The sequence below is a fragment of the Dendrobates tinctorius genome, unplaced genomic scaffold (assembly GCF_039654945.1).
Source record: "Dendrobates tinctorius isolate UK_male_01 unplaced genomic scaffold, ASM3965494v1 ptg000044l, whole genome shotgun sequence".
In the NCBI taxonomy this organism is placed as follows: domain Eukaryota; kingdom Metazoa; phylum Chordata; class Amphibia; order Anura; family Dendrobatidae; genus Dendrobates; species Dendrobates tinctorius.
This window is the reverse complement of record NW_027361712.1, coordinates 34,143,135-34,164,825: the sequence shown is the minus strand read 5'-3', so window position 1 is coordinate 34,164,825 and position 21,691 is coordinate 34,143,135. Positions and strand designations below refer to the sequence as shown.

The 21,691-nt window shown below is 43.2% G+C and overlaps 1 protein-coding gene across 4 annotated transcripts in view; it reads right to left on the bottom strand.

The window, feature by feature from the left end:
- Positions 1-1,170: 1,170 nt before the first annotated feature.
- The window catches only part of LOC141089182 (ubiquitin carboxyl-terminal hydrolase CYLD-like), a 58,878-nt gene continuing 38,357 nt past the window's right edge, over positions 1,171-21,691 (bottom strand). For all 4 annotated transcript variants that reach the window (XM_073575509.1, XM_073575508.1, XM_073575510.1 and 1 more), the window contains 5 exons: positions 12,676-12,808; positions 10,019-10,127; positions 2,080-2,198; positions 1,783-1,990; positions 1,171-1,593 (listed from right to left, as the gene is read on the bottom strand). In XM_073575509.1, coding sequence (XP_073431610.1) covers positions 1,409-1,593; positions 1,783-1,990; positions 2,080-2,198; positions 10,019-10,127; positions 12,676-12,808 — 754 coding nt within the window. In that variant the 3' untranslated portion in view covers positions 1,171-1,408. The remainder of the gene's footprint in view (positions 1,594-1,782; positions 1,991-2,079; positions 2,199-10,018; positions 10,128-12,675; positions 12,809-21,691) is intronic.

Sequence of the window (21,691 nt, the reverse complement as noted above, 5' to 3'; positions counted from 1 at the left end):
GAAGCACTGATGGTAAAAACTTACACTGCCAAACACTGATGAAACTCGGATCTAAAACATTGATGAAAAATGGTCCGCGTTTTTACATATGAGAAAAATCAGAGACATCGAAAATGAGGCCTTGTTAGGATATGTGGGGAAGGAGTTGACGGTTCCTTACCGGATTTTGTAATAATCAGAAAAGGGATATCCTGTTTCTTTCAATGTAACTCTTTGAAAATTGACCCATTAAGCTAGTTTTAATTAGAAACCCCTATATTAACCAGAGTAGGGTCTCTGTCTTTAGAGGACCCAAAACATCTATGGATTACACAGGCAAATTATTCTTTTCAGTGCCTACATGAGGATAAGCTCAAATAGATTCCCTTACTCAGAACATACATGGTGAGGGGTCCCAATGTTAAGACTAGTCATCTTCACTTACTGTCAGGGAACCATTTCAGCAATGTAAAAAACAATATTTTGGAACTGCTCCATTTGCCATCAACACTGTGGTAATTTTGTAAAGCCGAGACCCCCTTTTCACTGGCATTCATAAACAGTCAGGCCAATACAGAGGCATTTCCAGAAACTTTAAATCTGTGAGTGACCCACTGAAAGAGGCTATAAGGGCTCATACTCACTTGCGAAAGACTCGCACGAGAATCGTGCGAGTCTCTCACATGAAAACCCGGCACTGCCACCGGCACTCGGACCGGAGCGTCTGGCTACATGTATTTATATGCAGCCATACACTCCGGTCCCAGTGCCGGGTTTTCATGTGAGAGACTAGCACGAGAACCATGCGAGTATGAGCCCTTATACAGAGGACGGGGTATGACATCAATTTCATGACAAAATGGGCAGTAGAGGTCTTCACGCTGTAGAAATTAGGTCCTTGCTTTATTAGTAAAGGCAAATGAACATGGGTGTGTTGGTGTGTGGGATTAATTATTACAGGGTTCCCCAACTCCAGTCCTCAAGGCCCACCAACAGATCATGTTTTCAGGATTTCCTTTGTATTGCACAGGTGAAGCAATTATCACCTGAGCAATACTAAGGAAATCCTGAAAACATGATCTGTTGGTGTGCCTTGAGGACTGGAGTTGGGAAACCCTGAATTGTTGAACTGTACAAGGAAGGAATATTATAGCAGGAAGATTAGACTCAACATAGTGGAAACATGCTCCATACATGTAAAAAATATATTTAATTGCAGAAATTATTCACCATCTGATAAAATGTCATTGTCACAATAAAGAGAATAAAAAAAAAACTGGGAGCCAGCCCGAAATTTTTGCAAACATCACCTAGTAAAAAGTAAGCTATAGTTTTAAATTGCAGATTGGATTAAATTGCTAAAGAAGGCGGTGAAAGAAATATTACAGAAAACTTTCTCTGAACTCTTCCAGAAGTCAAACAAGGAGCCTCATTTGTACAGACTTAGGTCAGGGCTGTAATACAGACACATGTAAGCGTCACAGAGTAGCCGTCGGGCATATGTTGGCATGCTTTTTGGGTCCTCTTGCTGTAGTTCCTCAGCCGTCATTTCTAAGTATTCAGTCACTTCTGGGCAAGGAGTTACACGGGGGATGTTAAATCCATTCTGTCCACCTAAAAAGTTCAAGAAAATAAATAAACCTCACTGAAAATAATCAATTAATAAGACAAAAAGTCAGAAATTCTAGAACAGCTGGAAACTGTATTGGTGATGAAGGGTTTACTAATTTTATAGGAAGTGTCTACGGTACAATGACAATTCACAAACTGCAAGAAAAAGCTGGACCCCAGCACTGAACTCACCTTCCCGGTCAGCCATGCTATCGAAGAAGGCCCAAAGAGGCCTGCGGTGAGAGTGAATTCTAATAAATGCCACATAATGACTTGTTTCTATGCATAAAACGGCGTACAGCTGCAAATTCTGTCTTTGTAACACAGCTTGGCGGTTGAGATTCTCAGGCACACAGAGATCTCTTGGTTGGTGGCCTGCTCTCTGCTTGTGAAGGTGAACCTGTCCATAAGGAAAAGTTAATTAAGCTCCCATACAGATCACCAAAAGAATGTTATTTTAGTCTGATTTATCACACAGAAAGGATGTACCTGCTTGTTGCAGATTCCACAGTACTGTTTTGTGTGTCCTGGAGTGATCCCCAGATCCTCGTAGCAGTCAAGACATTCCACAACTGCTAGAGACTGACATATTGAACATTGACGTGGGGCTGCAAGAAACAACATAAAGAATCTTAGTATATGTATGCACTGTATACAGTATCTCACAAAAGTGAGTACACCCCTCACATCTTTGTATCTATTTTATTCTATATTTTCATGGGACAACAGTGAAGATATGACACTTGGATACAATGTAAAAGTAGTCAGTGTGCAGCTTGTATAACAGTGTAAATTTGATGTGCCCTCTAAGTAACTCAACGCACATCCATTAATGTGTAAACAGATGGCAACAAAAGTGAGTACACCCCCAAGTACAAATGTCCAAATTGTGCCCAAAGTGAAAATATTATGTAGCCACCATTATTCCCAAGCACTGCCTTAACTCTCTTGGGTGTGCCATTCACTAGAGTTTCATAGGTTGCCAATGGTATCCTCTTCCACTGGGTATCCATGATATCACGGAGCTCATGGCTGTTGACCATGAGCCCCTCCACCTTCTATTTGAGGATGCCCCACAGATGCTCAATATGGTTTAGGTCTGCAGACCTGCTTGGCCAGTCCAGCACCTTTATTCTCAGTTTTTTTTTAGCAAGGCAGTGGTCATCTTGGAGTGGTGTGTTTGGGGTCTTTATCATGGGTGAAATACTGCTCTGCGGCCCAGTTTCCAAAGGGAGGGGGATTATGCTCTGTTTCAGTTTGTGTCAGTACATGTTGTCATTCATGGTTCCCACAATGAACTGTAGCTCCCCACTGCAGACAGCAATCATTCAGCTCCAAAAAAGTGACACTCCCACCACAATGCTTGACTGTAGGCAAGCCACACTGGTCTTTGTATTCTTGAATCAAATAAGCTTATCTTGGTCTCATCAGACCACAGGACATTGTTCCAGTAATCCATGTCCTAAGGGTACCGTTACACATAGCGATGCACCAGCGATCCCGACAACGATATGGATCGCTGGTGCATCGCTAAGTGGTCGCTAGTGAGCTGCCACACAGGCAGATCTCACCAGCGATATCGCTGGGGACGGGGGTCGCTACTTACCTGTCAGAAGCGGAGATCCTGACGTCCTCCCGCCCGCGTCCACGCGTCGCTCGTCGTCACAGCAGGAAGCCCAGCAGTAAGTGGCCGACGAGAAATGATCCAGGACCTTCTCGCGCGACCAACGATGAGCAGCGGGGGAGCCGGTCGGAGGTAAGTATCACATGCAGCGATATCGCTAACAATATCACTGCAACGTCACAAAATCGGTGACTTTGCAGGCTATCAGACTAAAGCCCCCGTTACACACTGCAATATCGCTGTAAATAGTTTGAAGACATTCTTGCGAAGCTTCCTTCTGGGATGACAGCCATGCAGACCAATTTGATGCAGTGTGCAGCGTATGGTCCGAGCACTGACAGGCTGACCCCGGACCCTTTAATATCTGCAGCAATGCTGGCAGCACTCATATGGCCATTTTGAAGATACAACAATGATTGACCATGACGAGGCCAGTTCTAAGTGGAACCTGTTCTTTTTAAACCACTGTATGGTCTTGGTAACTATGCTGCAGCTCAATTTCAGGGTGTTGGCCTGGGCTACAAGAAGATTGCCATCTTTATGTAGAGCAAAAATTATTTTTTTCAGTTCCTCAGAGTTCTTGGCCATGAGGTGCCATGTTGAGCTTCCAGTGATCAATATGAGAGAGTAAGAGCGAGAACACCAAATTTTACACCAACTCCCATGTAACACTAGTGAGTCACATGGCACCGGGGAGGGAAAATGGCTAATTGGGCACAATTTGGCCATTTTCACTTAGGTGTGTACTCACTTTTGTTGCCAGCGATTTAGACATTGGTGGCTGTGTGTTCAGTTATTTAGAGGGCACATCAAATTTACACTGCTATACAAGCTGTACACTGACTACTTTACATTGTATCGTATCTTTAGTGTTATCCCATGAAAAGATAATAAAATATTTACAAAAATGGTGAGGGGTGTACTCACTTTTGTGAGATACTATACATCAGGTAACTAACCATCTCCTTCACACTGGATTCCCTGACCATAGCAGTATTCTCAAACCATGGCTTGGTTGACTACATCATGGAGACTTTTACAAAGATTTAGGCCACAGAAGTCGACGGGACTTTCTCTTTATCATAAGTAGAATCAAAGACTTCTAAACGTCGGCATTCCCCAGCAGTGCAAGCCTCAGAAAAGGTGAACTCTTAACCAAGTTTTCCCCTGTGGTATTTTCTGTTCTTATCCAACATTACTTCCTGCCTCTGAACAGTAGCATTTCACACCTTCATTTTCCTATATGGGTATGAACACAGCATCTTTAAGGTGACTACTATAAAAAAAAAAAGAAAAAAAAAAAAAAGCCATCAGTATTTTTCCTGAAGCGGCTTTGCAGATTTTGTGATGCCTTCACTGCTGGCACTGTTTTTTCTGTACTTTATCCCCTTAACGACTGCCAATACACCTTTTAGCAGTGGCAGTTAAGGGTACTTATTCCTCAGCGCCGCTTTTTATCGGCGCTGAGGAAATAAGGTTATGGTGCCCCCCCAGTGTCGGAAATTCTCCGGGGTTTCGCCCACTGGGGGTAGCTGAGACCCCGGAGAACATGATTCGGGTCAACCCAGACCCCAGTGTCACGATCACCTTTATTCCTGGAATAACGGTGACTGCAAAATAAAAAGTCTGATTTCCCATTTAATTTCTCTCCTCTGATATGGTCTAGCATATCAGAGGAGAGAGGAATGGGGGTCCTCCGAGCCCCCTCCGGTATCCCTGGACCCTCCTGCCTCCCCCAGGCCTGTCCCCTGGCGTCTTCTTCGGGAAAGAAAATGGTGGGCGCATGTGCAGTGCATCCACAAAGATCTACCAGCCAGCACCTGGCAACAATAGGAAATTTTTCCTATTGGTTCATTTTGATCAAAGTGATAGACCCTATCAGTGATCAAAATTAGGGTTAGGGATGGGATTACGGTTGGGAGGATTAGTGGTGTGTTGGGGTTAGGATTGGAGTTACATTTGGGGGGCTTTCCACTGTTTAGGTACGTCAGGGGGGGGGTCTCCAAATGCGACGTAGCGCCACCATTGATTCCAGCCAATTTTGCGTTCAAAAGGTACTCCCTCCCTTCTGAGCCCTGCCATGCACCCAAACAGTTGCTTCCCCCCCCCCCCCCACATACGGGGTATCGGCGCACTCAGGAGAAAATGGACCACAAACAAAATATGTTCTGCAATTTCTACTGATACCATTGTGAAAATAAAAAAAAAATTGGTTTCAAAGTAATTTTTTTGTGAAAAAAGTAAAATGTACATTTTTTCCTTCCACATTGCTTTAGCTCTCGTGGCGCACCTGAAGGGTTAATAAACTTCTTGAATGTGGTTTTGAGCACCTTGAAGGTTGCAGTTTTTAAAATGGTGTCACTTTTGGGTATTTTCTGTTATATTGACCCCCCCAAACTCACTTCAAATTGATGTAGTCCCTAAAAAAAAATAAAAAAATAAAAAAATGGTGTTGTAAAAAATGAGAAATCGCTTGTCAACTTTTAACCCTTATACCGTCCAAACAAAAAAAAAAAAATATCAATCGATGTTTCCAAAATTGTGTTGATGTAAAGATGACATGTGGGAAATGTTATTTACTAACTATTTTGTGTGACACTCTGATTTAAGTGTACAAAAATTTTAATTTTGAAAATTGCTAAATTTTCGCCAAATTTCCGGGTTTTTTTCATATATAAACGCAAGCCATGTCGAAGAAATTGTATCAATAACATGAAATACAATATGTCACGAAAAAAAAACAAACAGTCTCAGAATCACTGGGATCCGATGAAGCGTTCCAGAGCTATAACCTTATAAAGTGACAGTGGTCAGAACTGTAAAAATTGGCTTGGTCATTAACCCCTTTCTGACATATGACGTAGTATCCCGTCCATGTGCCCTGGGACTTAATTCCCAAGGACGGGATAGTACGTCATAGCGATCAGCGGCGCTCCCGGGGGGGGGGGGGGGGGTGGCGCCGCTGATCACGGCCGGGTGTCAGACGATTATCAGAGCTGACACCCGGCACTATGTGTCAGGGGCGGTCACAGACAGCCCCCGGCACGTTAACCCCTGGCACACTGCGATCAAACACGATCACAGTGTATCAGGGGTTTAGGGAAGCATCGACAGGGAGGGGGCTCCCTCTGTGCTTCCCTGAGACCCCCGCAGCAGCGCAATGTGCAGCATCCCTGCAGGTCCCCGGATCCAATATGGCGGCGGGGACCTTCGGGGGCCTGCAGGGAGCCGGCTTCCTCATTGCCTGCGGAGCGCAGGCATGAGGAAGCCTGTGCAGCACCTGTGTCAGATCGCTGATCTGTCACAGCGATCTGTGATGTGTCAGATCAACGATCTCACACATGACAGTGGTGTCCCCCCTGGGACAGTGTAATAAAGTTAAAACATTTTTTAAAAAAAAGTGTAAAAATTTATAGAAAAAATTCAGGGCTGATCCTGTGGAGTATACATTAGGCACATATACATTTTTTCTTAATAGACACTTGTCTGGATACTGTGCTTACAGTTGTGGCCAAAAGTATTGACACCCCTGCAATTCTGTCAGATAATACTCAGTTTCTTTCTGAAAATGATTGCAAACAGAAATTCTTTGGTGTTATTATCTTTATTTAATTTGTCTTAAATGAAAAAACACAAAAAGAATTGTCCTAAAGCCAAATTGGATATAATTCCACACCAAACATAAAAAAGAGGGTGGACAAAAGTATTGGCACTGTTCGAAAAATCATGTGATGCTTCTCTAATTTGTGTAATTAACAGCACCTGTAACTTACCTGTGGCACCTAACAGGTGCTGGCAATAACTAAATCACACTTGCAGCCAGTTGACATGGATTAAAGTTGACTCAACCTCTGTCCTGTATCCTTGTGTGTACCACATTGAGCATGGAGAAAAGAAAGAAGACCAAAGAACTGTCTGAGGACTTGAGAAACCAAATTGTGAGGAAGCATGAGCAATCTCAAGGCTACAAGTCCATCTCCAAAGACCTGAATGTTCCTGTGTCTACCGTGGGCAGTGTCATCAAGAAGTTTAAAGCCCATGGCACTGTGGCTAACCTCCCTAGATGTGGACGGAAAAGAAAAATGGACAAGAGATTTCAACGCAAAATTGTGCGGATGTTGGATAAAGAACCTCGACTTACATCCAAACAAGTTCAAGCTGCCCTGCAGTCCAAGGGTACAACAGTGTCAACCCGTACTATCAGTCAGCATCTGAATGAAAAGTGTTATGAATGAGTCACCGGAGGAGGAAGAAACAAAAATACAAGCTAAGTCCAGAAAACTGGAGAGGTTGGTAGCTGGCGGATTGCAGACCCCTGATCCTATTCACAACAACTAACAGTAGCCGTGGGATGTTCCTACGGTGGTCCTAGACACCTCGTTCACAGCCGGAGAACTAAATAAACCTAAAGAAAGAAAGGGGAAATCTAAACTGCCCCAGAGCAGACCCCAAAGCAATAGACAGCCCCCAACATGTATTGACGGTGAAAACAGATGAAAACACAAACAGACAGAAAGACAGGCCAAGCAAACGATGGGGCCCTCACTAACCAGACAGGACAGGAAAGAAAAGCAACCATCTGCAATCACGCAAAAACCCTGCCAAAAATAATGTTAAACACGTCTGATAGAAAAGGCCCTGAAGTCACTAGACTTCAAAATCACTATATCAGCACTCAGGTATATTCTGAAAACAGAGCAAAGAGATCAACTGATCAGAGACAAAAATGGAGTTCAGCCAGTCCCAACCAGGGCTGGCTGAACACAAACACTAAGTAAACCAGACAAAATCTCATGGAACAATAGCAGAGCAAAAACTTAGCTTTAGTAGACAGGACTAAACTGGAGGCCAGAGCTCAGAGCAGAGAGGATCACCAGCAACCCAGCAGGGCGTCGGCATCCTTATATCCACTCAGTTTCCGGATGTCCAATCACACTCCACCTGTTCAGATGACAGGTTTTTCCCATCCAAATCAATTTCACTACCTCCTTTCACCAGCAGAGGGAGTTCATCGGACATCAAAGGTGAAGGAGAAAATGAGCTCATAACAGAAAAGGGACTGTATGGTAGGAGACCCAGGAAGACCCCACTTCTTACCCCGAGACATAAAAAAGCCAGGCTGGAGTTTGCCAAAACTTACCTGAAAAAGCCTAAAACGTTTTGGAAGTATGTTCTCTGGTCAGATGAGACAAAAGTAGAGCTTTTTGGGCAAAGGCATCAACATAGAGTTTACAGGAGAAAAAGAGAGGCATTCAAAGAAAAGAACACGGTCCCTACAGTCAAACATGGCGGAGGTTCCCTGATGTTTTGGGGTTGCTTTGCTGCCTCTGGCACTTGACTGCTTGACCGTGTGTATGGCATTATGAAGTCTGAAGACTACCAACAAATTTTGCAGCATAATGTAGGGCCCAGTGTGAGAAAGCTGGGTCTCCCTCAGAGGTCATGGGTCTTCCAGCAGGACAATGACCCAAAACACACTTCAAAAAGCACTAGAAAATGGTTTGAGAGAAAGCACTGGAGACTTCTAAGGTGGCCAGCAATGAGTCCAGACCTGAATCCCATAGAACACCTGTGGAGAGATCTAAAAATGGCAGTTTGGAGAAGGCACCCTTCAAATATCAGGGACCTGGAGCAGTTTGCCAAAGAAGAATGGTCTAAAATTCCAGCAGAGCATTGTAAGAAACTCATTGATGGTTACCGGAAGCGGTTGGTCGCAGTTATTTTGGCTAAAGGTTGTGCAACCAAGTATTAGGCTGAGGATGCCAATACTTTTTTCTGGCCCATTTTTGGAGTTTTGTGTGAAATGATCAATGTTTTGCTTTTTACTTCATTCTCTTTTGTGTTTTTTCATTTAAGACAAATTAAATGAAGATAATAATACCAAAGAATTTGTGTTTGCAATCATTTTCAGGAGGAAACTGAGCATTATCTGACAGAATTGCAGGGGTGTCAATACTTTTGGCCACAACTGTATATGCCTCATCACTATATGGGCATTTCTTATTATTTCTGTATAGGTACTATATGTACTCATGTATATCTATATTTGCGTACGTACCTTGTGTAAGCATATTGGACATACATCTCCTTTTATGTATTTTTAAATGTTTTGTTATTATACTCTAATAAAGGCTATTCATTTTATGGCTATGTACTTCCTGAGTCTTGTTTGATGTTGTGCTTGCTGATGAGGTAGCAAATTCCTACTGACAGGTTCCCTTTAATGCACTGCAACAAGACTTAAGATAGCCAAACACCTCAGACAGCTGAAATCCAGATTGCTTGTTGTTTAGCAATCAGATCTTGCTCTCACCCGCATAGACATGCATGCTCAGCCTAGTGTGCTAGTGGTTTCAGTTGGGTGTGAGGAAAGAGTTGCTGTCAGATACATCTGGCAGCAGCTTACTTGTGAAAATAAAGGAAAAGCTAAAATCCTAAATGCCGGATCCTTTTCCCCCCTCTGATATGTGCTATTAGGACAATAGCCATGCATATTATGGTCAGCTGGTCCCACCAGCATTGACTTCTTGTGAATTGCTACATTAACACTTTTAATAACAAAAAAAATAAATAAATAAAATACATCAATAAATAGAAGATCACTAACAAGCTAAGTCATTTTGGGATTCACTTCCGTTATACACACACATCTTACTATATCCGATTATGTATGTGTTATTTCACTTCTTGAATCTTGTCAGCTATACTCCCATGATAATGGCTCACTTCTCCAATGACAAGGCTGTCCCTCAGACATTTACAACTGATGACTCACATCCTATTACATTCTTTCTTAACACTTACCGTCTTCTAGAAGATCGGTTATATCGAGCTGTTGGGTTGGGATAATGGTGTTAAACATCTTGAAGTTTTTTCCGTTCCTTGGCATTTGAATGATAAGGCAAGAGGGAACCTAAGAGGGCATTTATTAGGTAAGACTACAGGATATGGCAAATTATTAGTAATAAAGACTACATGACACTTCTCTGAACACTCATTCTTACAAGTTAATAATCTATTTAATTTAGCCAACATGAGCATATAATTGTGTTAGTGTAAAAATAATATCTAAACACGACCTAAAAGGGAATCTGTCATAAGGTTTTTGCTATTTAATCTGAAAACCGTATAATATAGGACAAGAGAGCCTGATTCCAAGCATGTGTCACTTACTTGGCTATGTGCTGTAGTTTCATTACAAAGCAGTGGTTTATCAGCAGGAGATCATCATTAGAGGACTAGGTCTAATGTGCAAGAGTCCAGTTAATCTGTGTAACCCCTCCCTCAGCAATGATTAGCAGCTTGCTGACAATGCACAAAGTACACAGTAAGCTCTCAATCAGGGGTGAGGGCAGGTTTATATACAGCAGATAAAACAAGGATTCTATCAAAGAAACACCAAGCAGTCCAGCATGATGTAGGAGCAGAATGTCACTGGAATCATGCTGTTCTCAGATTACATAACAAAACCTGCTGACAGATTCCCTTTTAAAATTACAGTTTACCTTTATTTATCCAATGTATAATAAATGTGTTGTCTATAGGTACAGTTGTGCTCAAAAGTTTACATACCCTGGCAGAATTTTTTGCTTTCTTGGCTTTTTTTTCCCAGAGAATATGAATGATAACACCAAACCTTTTAATCCACTCATGTTTAGTGGTCGGGTGAAGCCATTTATTGTCAAACTACTGTGTTTTATCTTTCCTTACCTGTGACCTGTTAGCTTTTATGCACACACACTGATTACAAGCAGAGTGAGTTTCTGGGATCCAGACAGACTCCTGCATCTTTCATCCAGCCACTGACGTTTCTGTATTGTGAGTCATGGGGAAAGCAAAAGAATTGTCAACGGCTCTACGGGAAAAGGTAGTTGAATTGTATAAAACAGGAAAGGGATACAAAAAGATATCCAAGGAATTGATAATGCCAGTGAGCAGCGTTCAAACTGTGATTAACAAATGGAAAATCAGGGGCTCTGTAAAAATAAAACCACGGTCAGGTAGACAAACAAAAATTTTAGCCAGGAAAATTGTTCAGGATACAAATAAAACCCCACAAACAACATCAGCTGAAATACTGGACTCTCTGAAAACTAGCGGTGTGGCTGTTTCAAGATGCACAATAAGGAGGCACTTGACTAAATATGGGCTGCATGGTCGAGTCCCCAGAAGAAAGCCCTTACTGCGCACATGCCACAAAGTATCTTGCCTACAATATGCAAAAACAGCACAGAGACAAGACTCAAAACTTTTGGAACAAGGTAATTTGGAGTGATGAGACCAAAATTTAACTTTTTGGCCACAACCATAAATGTTACATTTGGAGAGAGGTCAACAAGGCCTATGATGAAAGGAACATCATTCCTATTGTAAAACACGGAGGTGGATTGCTGATGTTTTGGGGATGTGCGAGCTACAAAGGTACAGGAAACTTGATCAAAGTTGAAGGAAATGAATGCAGCATGTCATCAGCAAATACTGCAGGCAAATTTCCGATCGGCCCGGAAGCTCCAAATGGGAGGTACTTTTACATTCCAACATGATAACGATCCAAGACACAAGGCCAAGTCGACCTGTCACTGTCATTGGCTACAGAACAAAGTGAAGGTTCTAGAGTGGCTATCTCAGTCTCCTGACCTCAATATTATTGAGCCACTCTGAGGAGATCTCAAGCACACAGTTCATGCTAGACCTCCCTGGAATTTATAGGAACTGGAGGCTTTTTGCCAAGAAGAGTGGGCAGCTTTACCATCTGAGAAAATAAAGAACCTCATCCACAACTGCCACAAAAGACTTCAAGCTGTCATTGATGTTAGATGGGGCAATACAAGATATTAAGAAATGGGGTATATGAACTTTTGATCAGGGTCATTTGGATGTTTTGGGTTGTCATTATGATTTAAAAAGAGAAAACAGAGTAGTTTGACAATAAATGGCTTCACCCAACCACTAACCATGAATGGAGAAAAAGGTTTGGTGTTATTCAGATTCTCTGAAAAAAGGCCAATAAGGCAAAAATTCTGCCAGGGTATGTAAACTTTTGAGCACAACTGTACATGTCACATTACTGAAGAGCACCATAGGGGGCATCAATATGGATCAAATGTCTATCTATAAAACTATGCCAACAAATAACCCACACTCACAATGTAAAACAGATGATATGATTGGTTAGTGTAAAGGACACTCCACCCACTTCAAAGCAAAAAAGCTCATGAGTAAATGAAAGTGTTAAAAGAAAAAAAATTAAAAAAAAAAAAAAAAATTCACAAGCTGATCAATCACGATTTCGAAAACGTTTGTCATACCATTCTGTTGCATCTACTTGGCCTTTTGTTACATTAGTGACAATGCATTGATGGTTTTACACTGTATAAAATAAGGCACTGTAAATGTTCCTTTATGCTAAGACCTCAGATTCAACAAAAACTAGACTTTACAGTGATTGGATGATATCTTACTTCCGTGAACTTGAGATCACCAGTAACCATTGACCATTCAAGCAGCTGCTGAACAGAAGGTATATCCACCGACTGCTTCTTCTCCATGAAAATTTGATAAAATATACAACCTTGAGGTTTCTTTTTTGGTGTTCTGTTGAGCCAAAAGACAAATTTAAAAGAAGCCATCACCCATAGGCTGCTTTTGTACAAATAAAAAAAAAACAAAAAAAACGATCCTAATGAATGCTGCCATTAAGAGGATATTTTGAGGAAATCAATATCTCCAGTTTAGTATACAAACTGGGCTCATTATGACATTTTGGAATAAACACCATCTGTTACTGGCAGATGGAATAGCTTTGGTGCAGATAATAGTTCTCCCCCAGCTCCAGTACCAACTACTTAATTACTCAACAGTGATCAGGGATAAAACATCCAAGCTCCTAGACAATCTCACAAGAGGTTGTTTATCAGGGCAAAAAGGCACCCATGAGAGGGAACCAGTCAGCAATTTTTTAGATCCTAAACGAATATCAACTATGCAAAACATCTGAAATGTAGAATAAGTTTATATACAGTGGCATGTAAGAGTTTAGGCACCCCTGATCAAAAAGAAGATTTTGGTTACTCACCGTAAAATCTTTTTCTCGGAGCCTTCATTGGGGGACACAGGAAACCATGGGTGCATGCTTCTGCCACTAGAAGGCTGACACCAGGCAGAAAAAAAAAAAAAAAAAGTCAACTCCTCTACAGCAAGCTACTCCCACTGACTGGCAGAGAGATAACCAGTTTGTAAGAAAGCAGTAGGAAAGGAGATTATGCCAAGATAGACCAAAAATGGCACAATTATGGGTCCGATGCTGTGTCCCCCAATGAAGGCTCCGAGAAAAAGATTTTACTTAGGATCATGACTCTCCCTACATGACAGTGGGAGCTTCATGGGCTATTCGCTCTTGGACCTGCTAAGCTGACTGGACCGTCCTGTCTGTTGCGAAGGGAGGATGGAATGGCTTCCAACGTCACCCCAATTTGCTCAACACACTCATGAATAGAGGGGGAAGAAGGGAGGAGGAGAGAGCAGGTCACCGAAGAAACTCTCTCAAGGAGGACAGAGAACATGGGAGGAAATATCTTGGCACCAAGGGAGACAAAACAGGAGGAATAGGCATGATAACACCTACAAAGCAGCCTTAATGACCGCTCATATGAAGGGAAGGCGCTCATGAGAAGATCCTTAGCCGTCTCTGGAAATAGAAAATGACCGACTGGTCTTGTGCCAAGCAGGATAGAGACGGTGTGAGAAATGGCCCTCATGTCCTGATAAACGCAAGTTCTCTCAGCGAATGAGAGAGTTTGGCTGGAGCTTGCCTGCTTCCTGGACTAATGTATGGTCTGTCATGGCTGCATGCTTTTGACTCATGTAGGGAAATGATCAGAGCTGCAGTCAGTTGCGAGGGGACGATGCAGGGACTAATTCCATTAAGACACTAAGGGTCTCCTCATTCCAAGACTAATAAACTCTGGTTTTGGAATGGGATGTCCCACAAACTATGGTTTTGGAAACACATGTCCTACAAACTCTATGGTTTTGGAGTGAGGTGTCTTATAAACTCTATGGCTTTGAAATGAGCTGTCCCACAAATTTTATGGATTTGGAATGGGATGTCCCCCAAACTCTATGGGAGAGATGGCCAGGAGTCCACTTTTGGTCATATGGTGATCTAGATCATATTCACACCATGTCCTGGCCTTGCAGGGAAGAGATTATAAGGAAGAGGGGAAGAGAAGCAAGACACCCTAGGGTTAGATCTGGGAAATCTCTGGTATAGTGGACCAAAGCCTGAAGGCCAGACAGAGCCTACCTTGTCCTGTGTGGAGGTCCCGGTGTTGAGAGGAAGATCGCACGGAGGCTGCGGCTGGAACTGTGTGAGTAATAGCGCATGCAGGAGGAGGTGGTGGGACCAGAAAGAGCACACAGTGAGCCCGCGCTGGAGAGAGTAAAAAACGCCAGGGATTAGCCCCAAAAGACACGAGAGAACTCTCTGCAGCTCTGATTGATAAAGGAGTGGTGATTGACATAGCCGCATTCTCCAATTAGGCTAAGTCAATGATGGGGCCTAATTTTGGAAAGAGCAGAGAGTGAGGGACGGAAATAAACAGTTGCTATCTAGCTGGAGGGCACCTGTATAACCTCTTCCTGATAAGAATTCCCCTTGATCCAGTGGCGTCCTTGCCGTCTTGGAGAGGGACTGCTGAAGGGAGGGATACCCGTTTCCAGATGTTTTAACGACTCCTTCACAGTTCTGCAGGCAACATTAAGCGTCCCAGGGTGAGGGAGGGGTGGTGTCACTGGAATAGGTACACCTTCCTTCCTGCACCATCATCCCAGACGCATCGTGTTGCATTTTGGTGTGGCCGGCGCACCATCAAAAGAACACATGCGCCGGCAAAAGCATACAGGTGCACGGCCTCCGTACCCAATGCTAAAGATAGGGTACGCAGGTCGCATGCAGCGCCATGCACCCATAGACAGAGCTGACCGTAGGAAGCGCGGCAGGGGGCGGAGCTTCATGGCGAGCATGCACTGCACCTCAAAACGCTAGTGTGAAACTAGCCTTGGAGATGTGGTTCAGATAACTCTGACCAGAGTTTCAACCTTAGTCTGTTAGGGTTATAGCTTGTTCACGATCATCATTTCCAAGCTTTATAAAAACCCAGCCTCCTCTAAACTTGTGCCAAAAAACAGCAGCCATGAGTTCTTCCAAGAAGCGGCCTAGCACTCTGAAAATGAAGAGAGTGGCGCTCCACAAAGCAGGAGAAGGTTATAAGATAGCAAAGTGTTTTCAAGTTGCCCTTTCCTCAGTTCTTTAAGAAATAGCAGTTAACAGGAACAGTGGAGGTCAAGATAAAGTCTGGAAGACCAAGCAAAATTTCAGAACCCCAGCTTGACTGTAAAAGACCTTCAGAAAGATTTAGCCTACTATGGAGTTGTCGTACATTGTTCTACTGTTTAGAAACACCTGCAGAAATATGGCCTTCATGGAAGAGTCATCAGAACAAAACCTCTCCTGCGTCCTCACCATAAAATTCAGAGTCAGAAGTATGCAAAAGAACATCTAAAAAAAGCCTGATGCATTTTGGAACTCTTTGGACACAGATCAAAAGGAATGTGTGGAGAAAAAAGGGCACAGAATTTCATAAAAACAACATCTATCCAACCATTATGCATGGCCTTGATCAATCATGCATTGGGGTTGTGTGCCAATGGCACAGAGAACATTTCACTGGCAGAGGGAAAAAAGGATTCAATGAAATTTCAAATTTTTTTTAATGGAAACATAACACCATCTGAAAAAGCTGAATTTGAAAAGAGGATAGCTTCTACAAATGCATAATGATCCTAAACAAACACCAAAATCCACAATAGATTACCTCAAAAGGCACAATCTGAATCTTTACAATGGCCCTCACAGTCTCCTTATCTGAACATCATTGAAAATCTGTTGCTAGATATCAAAATAGCAATGTATGCAAGACGACCCAGGGATAACTGGAAGAATTTTCCAAGGAAGAATGAATGAAATGAAAATCCCTCATGCAAGAATTGAAAGACTCTTGACTGGCTACAAAAAGCGTTTACAAGCTGTGATACTTTCAAAAGTGGGTGCTACTAGGTACTAGTCATGCAGGGTGCCCAAACTTTTGCCTCAGCCCATTTTCCTTTTTGTAATTTGTAAAAGATGAAAATAGATATATTTTTGCCTAAAATACAAAGGAAATGTGTCATCTTTAACATTACAGTCATGGCCAAAAGTTTTGAGAATGACACAAATATTAATTTTTTACAAAGTCTACTGCTTCATTTTTTTTCTAATGGCAATTTGCATATACTCCAGAATGTTATAAAGAGTGATCAGCTTAACAGCAATTACTTGCAAAGTCAATATTTGCCTAGAAAATGAACTTTATCCCCCAAAACACATTTCAACATCATTGCAGCCCTGCCTTAAAAGGACCAGCTAACATCGTTTCAGTGATTGCTCCATTAACACAGGTGTGGGTGTTGATGAGGACAGGGCTGGAGATCAATCTGTCATGATTAAGTAAGAATGACACCACTGGACACTTTAAAAGGAGGCTGCTGCTTGGCATCATTGTTTCTCTTCTGTTTACCATGGTTATCTCTAAAGAAACACGTGCAGTCATCATTGCACTGCACAAAAATGGCCTAACAGGGAAGAGTATCGCAGCTAGAAAGATTGCACCTCAGTCAACAATCTATCGCATCATCAAGAACTTCAAGGAGAGAGGTTCCCTTGTTGCCAAAAAGGCTCCAGGGCGCCCAAGAAAGACCAGCAAGCGCCAGGACCGTCTCTTAAAAGTGTTTCAGCTGCGAGATCGGGCTACCAGCAGTGCAGAGCTTGCTCAGGAATGGCAGCAGGCAGGTATGAGTGCATCTGCACGCACTGTGAGGCGGAGACTCTTGGAGCAAGGCCTGGTCTCATGGAGGGCAGCAAAGAAGCCACTTCTCTCCAGAAAAAACATCATGGACAGACTGATATTCTGCAAGAGGTACAGGGAGTGGACTGCTGAGGACTGGGGTAAAGTCATTTTCTCTGATGAATCCCCTTTTCCATTGTTTGGGACATCTGGAAAACGGCTTATTCGGAGAAGACGAGGTGAGCGCTACCACCAGTCTTGTCTCATGCCAACTGTCAAGCATCCTGAAACCATTCATGTGTGGGGTTGCTTCTCAGCCAAGGGAATGGGCTCTCAGTCTTGCCTAAAAACACAGCCATGAAAAAAGAATGGTAATAGAATGTCCTCCGAGAGCAACTTCTCCCAACCGTCCAAGGGCAGTTTGGCAATCAACAATGCCTTTTTCAACATGATGGAGCACCTTGCCATAAAGCAAAGGTGATAACTAAATGGCTCAGGGAACAAAACAGATTTTTGGACCATGGCCTGGAAACTCCCCAGATCTTAATCCCATTGAGAACTTGTGGTCAATCAAGAGACGGGTGGACAAACAAAAACCTTCAAATTCAGACAAAATAAAAGCATTGATTTTGCAAGAATGGACTGCTATCAGTCAGGAATTGATCCAGAAGTTGATTGAGAGCATGCCAGGTAGAATTGCAGAGGTCCTGAAGAAGGGTCAACACTGCAAATATTGACTTGCTGCAGTAACTCATTCTAACTGTCAATATAACCTTTTGTTACTCATAATATGATTGCAATTATATTTCCGTATGTGATAAAAACATCTGACAAACACACATAAAAACCAGAGCAGCAGATCATGTGAAAATATAATATTTGTGTCATTCTCAAAACTTTTGGCCATGACTGTAGGCCTTTTAGAGATCATTTTATCTTCAATTTGATTAACGGATCACAATGACCGAAATTTTGAGCCGGGATGCACAAACTTTTAGTCTGACTGCAACAACTAAGTAATGCATTCACTTGTACAGTCTTCAGTGGCATGATGTGTGACCCTCAGAACACCCTCACCACTGTTCATTTCTTGATAGGAGCCAGTGTTGGCCTGGGGTGGCAAGGACCCACCATTAACATTGACTCTGGGGGCTCACTGTTCAGCTACAGGAAAATATTACATTACCTTCATTTACAAATGTACCTAGTATTCCATATAATGATATGCTGGATAGTTTGATGAATTATTGAGGAGATGCTGCTTTGGTCTGACCATAGCGAATCAAGTGTATTGTGCCAACTACTACTCATGTTGGGAGATAAGTGATTTATTTCTGCTCACAGGCCCAACGGGGGATTCACCTGTTCCACGGCGGGCTAGTCCAAGCCTGGTAAGAGTTGTAGTTTTATATAGCATAAACTTATTTAGCAGGGTTCATCCTGAATTATGAACTGGATTAGTTATTTTATGGGTATTAATAATTTTCCCTGGAACACTACAGGTGAGGCAGTCTACATGCAAAGTAGGCATGCTGTTAAAAATGTCAGTTTTGACCAGGGCTGCCCAAACTTTTTACATGCCACTGTATTTGTTTTATAAGTCAGTTTCTCTGTTTTTTAGAAATCCAACAGTGCATGTTTATGCAAATGAGCTCGCCAGTGCAGGGGGCTGGGCCTGTACTTGCAGCCCTCTGGCCTCTCTACCTCTTTTTGATACCACCGCCAGCGTCCTGTCGTAGGTTGACAGGTTACTCTTTTCTGTGACCTGCTCCCCCAACCAGAGAGCATGAGCAGTCAGTCCCACAGGAGGCACACACGCAGTAAGGTCATGATGACATTGCAAGAACTGGGCTATTGATTTGCGCATGCATTTCTCCAGGAATGAGGACAGCATACCAGCGGCAGGAAGAGAAAGAGGCCGGAGAGCTGTAAGTGCAATCTAAGGCCCCTGTACTTGCGACCTTATTTGCATAAACATTTGCCAACGGATTTCTAGAAAACAAAGATTAATTTATAATACAAAAGGTATAGACGTAATCAACCTTTAAGATGCTTTACATAGTTGATGTTAATTTAGCATCTAAAATCTTGCATTTAAGCTACCTTTGCTGATTAGCAGGGCTGTGGGTCGCTGTCCATTTTGGTGGAGTCGGAATAAAATGGTCACCAACTGACTCCTAAAATGTGTAATAATTGGTTCAGTAGTGCAGTGCAGATGTGCTGTAAATGTTTCCATAAGAATTTGGGAAAGTTATAAAATGTCCAATAAAGGTCTGTTCTGTTCCTGATCCAAGGATCTCTGCTTTTAGTTGAGATGAATCTGTGCTGCACTTTATGTACATGCTCAGTAGTGAGGCAGTGCTGTGGGGTCGGAGGTTTAGGTGAGATGAATCTGTGCTGCACTTTATGTACATGCTCAGTAGTGAGGCAGTGCTGTGGGGTCAGAAAGTTTAGGTGAGATGAATCTGTGCTGCACTTTATGTACATGCTCAGTAGTGACCAGTGCTGTGGAGTCGGAGGTTTAGGCGAGATGAATCTGTGCTGCACTTTATGTACATGCTCAGTAGTGAGGCAGTGCTGTGGGGTCAGAAAGTTTAGGTGAGATGAATCTGTGCTGCACTTTATGTACATGCTCAGTAGTGACCAGTGCTGTGGAGTCGGAGGTTTAGGTGAGATGAATCTGTGCTGCCCTTCATGTACATGCTCAGTAGTGAGGCAGTGCTGTGGGGTCAGAAAGTTTAGTTGAGATGAATCTGTGCTGCACTTTATGTACATGCTCAGTAGTGACCAGTGCTGTGGAGTCAGAGGTTTAGGTGAGATGAATCTGTGCTGCCCTTTATGTACATGCTCAGTAGTGAGGCAGTGCTGTGGAGATGGAGGTTTAGGTGAGATTAATCTGTGCTGCACTTTATGTACATGCTCAGTAGTGAGGCAGTGCTGTGGAGATGGAGGTTTAGGTGAGATTAATCTGTGCTGCACTTTATGTACATGCTCAGTAGTGAGGCAGTGCTGTGGGGTCGGAGGTGAGATGAATCTGTGCTGCACTGTATGTACATGCTCAGTAGTGAGGCAGTGCTGTGGGATCGGAGGTTTAGGTGAGATGAATCTGTGATGCACTTTATGTACATGCTCAGTAGTGACCAGTGCTGTGGAGATGGAGGTTTAGGTGAGATGAATCTGTGCTGCACTTTATGTACATGCTCAGTAGTGAGGCAGTGCTGTGGGGTCGGAGGTGAGATGAATCTGTGCTGCACTTTATGTACATGGTCAGTAGTGACCAGTGCTGTGGGGTCGGAGGTTTAGGTGAGATGAATCTGTGCTGCTCTTTATGTACATGCTCAGTAGTGACCAGTGCTGTGGAGTCGGAGGTTTAGGTGAGATGAATCTGTGCTGCCCTTTATATACATGCTCAGTAGTGACCAGTGCTGTGGGGTCGGAGGTTTAGGTGAGATGAATCTGTGCTGCCCTTTATATACATGCTCAGTAGTGACCAGTGCTGTGGGGTCGGAGGTTTAGGTGAGATGAATCTGTGCTGCCCTTTATATACATGCTCAGTAGTGACCAGTGCTGTGGGGTCGGAGGTTTAGGTGAGATGAATCTGTGCTGCACTGTATGTACATGCTCAGTAGTGACCAGTGCTGTGGGGTCAGAGGTTTAGGTGAGATGAATCTGTGCTGCTCTTTATGTACATGCTCAGTAGTGAGGCAGTGCTGTGGGATCGGAGGTTTAGGTGAGATGAATCTGTGCTGCACTTTATGTACATGCTCAGTAGTGAGGCAGTGCTGTGGGGTCGGAGGTGAGATGAATCTGTGCTGCACTTTATGTACATGGTCAGTAGTGACCAGTGCTGTGGGGTCGGAGGTTTAGGTGAGATGAATCTGTGCTGCACTTTCTGTACATGCTCAGTAGTGAGGCAGTGCTGTGGAGTCGGAGGTTTAGGTGAGATGAATCTGTGCTGCCCTTTATGTACATGCTCAGTAGTGAGGCAGTGCTCTGGGGTCGGAGGTTTAGGTGAGATGAATCTGTGCTGCACTTTATGTACATGCTCAGTAGTGACCAGTGCTGTGGAGATGGAGGTTTAGGTGAGATGAATCTGTGCTGCACTTTATGTACATGCTCAGTAGTGACCAGTGCTGTGAAGTCGGAGGTTTAGGTGAGATGAATCTGTGCTGCACTTTATGTACATGCTCAGTAGTGAGGCAGTGCTGTGGGGTCAGAGATGAGATGAATCTGTGCTGCACTGTATGTACATGCTCAGTAGTGACCAGTGCTGTGGGGTCGGAGGTTTAGGTGAGATGAATCTGTGCTGCTCTTTATGTACATGCTCAGTAGTGACCAGTGCTGTGGAGTCGGAGGTTTAGGTGAGATGAATCTGTGCTGTACTTTATGTACATGCTCAGTAGTGATCAGTGCTGTGGGGTTGGAGGTTTAGGTGAGATGAATCTGTGCTGCACTTTACGTACATGCTCAGTAGTGAGGCAGTGCAGTGGGGTCGGAGGTTTAGGTGAGATGAATCTGTGCTGCACTTTATGTACATGCTCAGTAGTGAGGCAGTGCAGTGGGGTCGGAGGTTTAGGCGAGATGAATCTGTGCT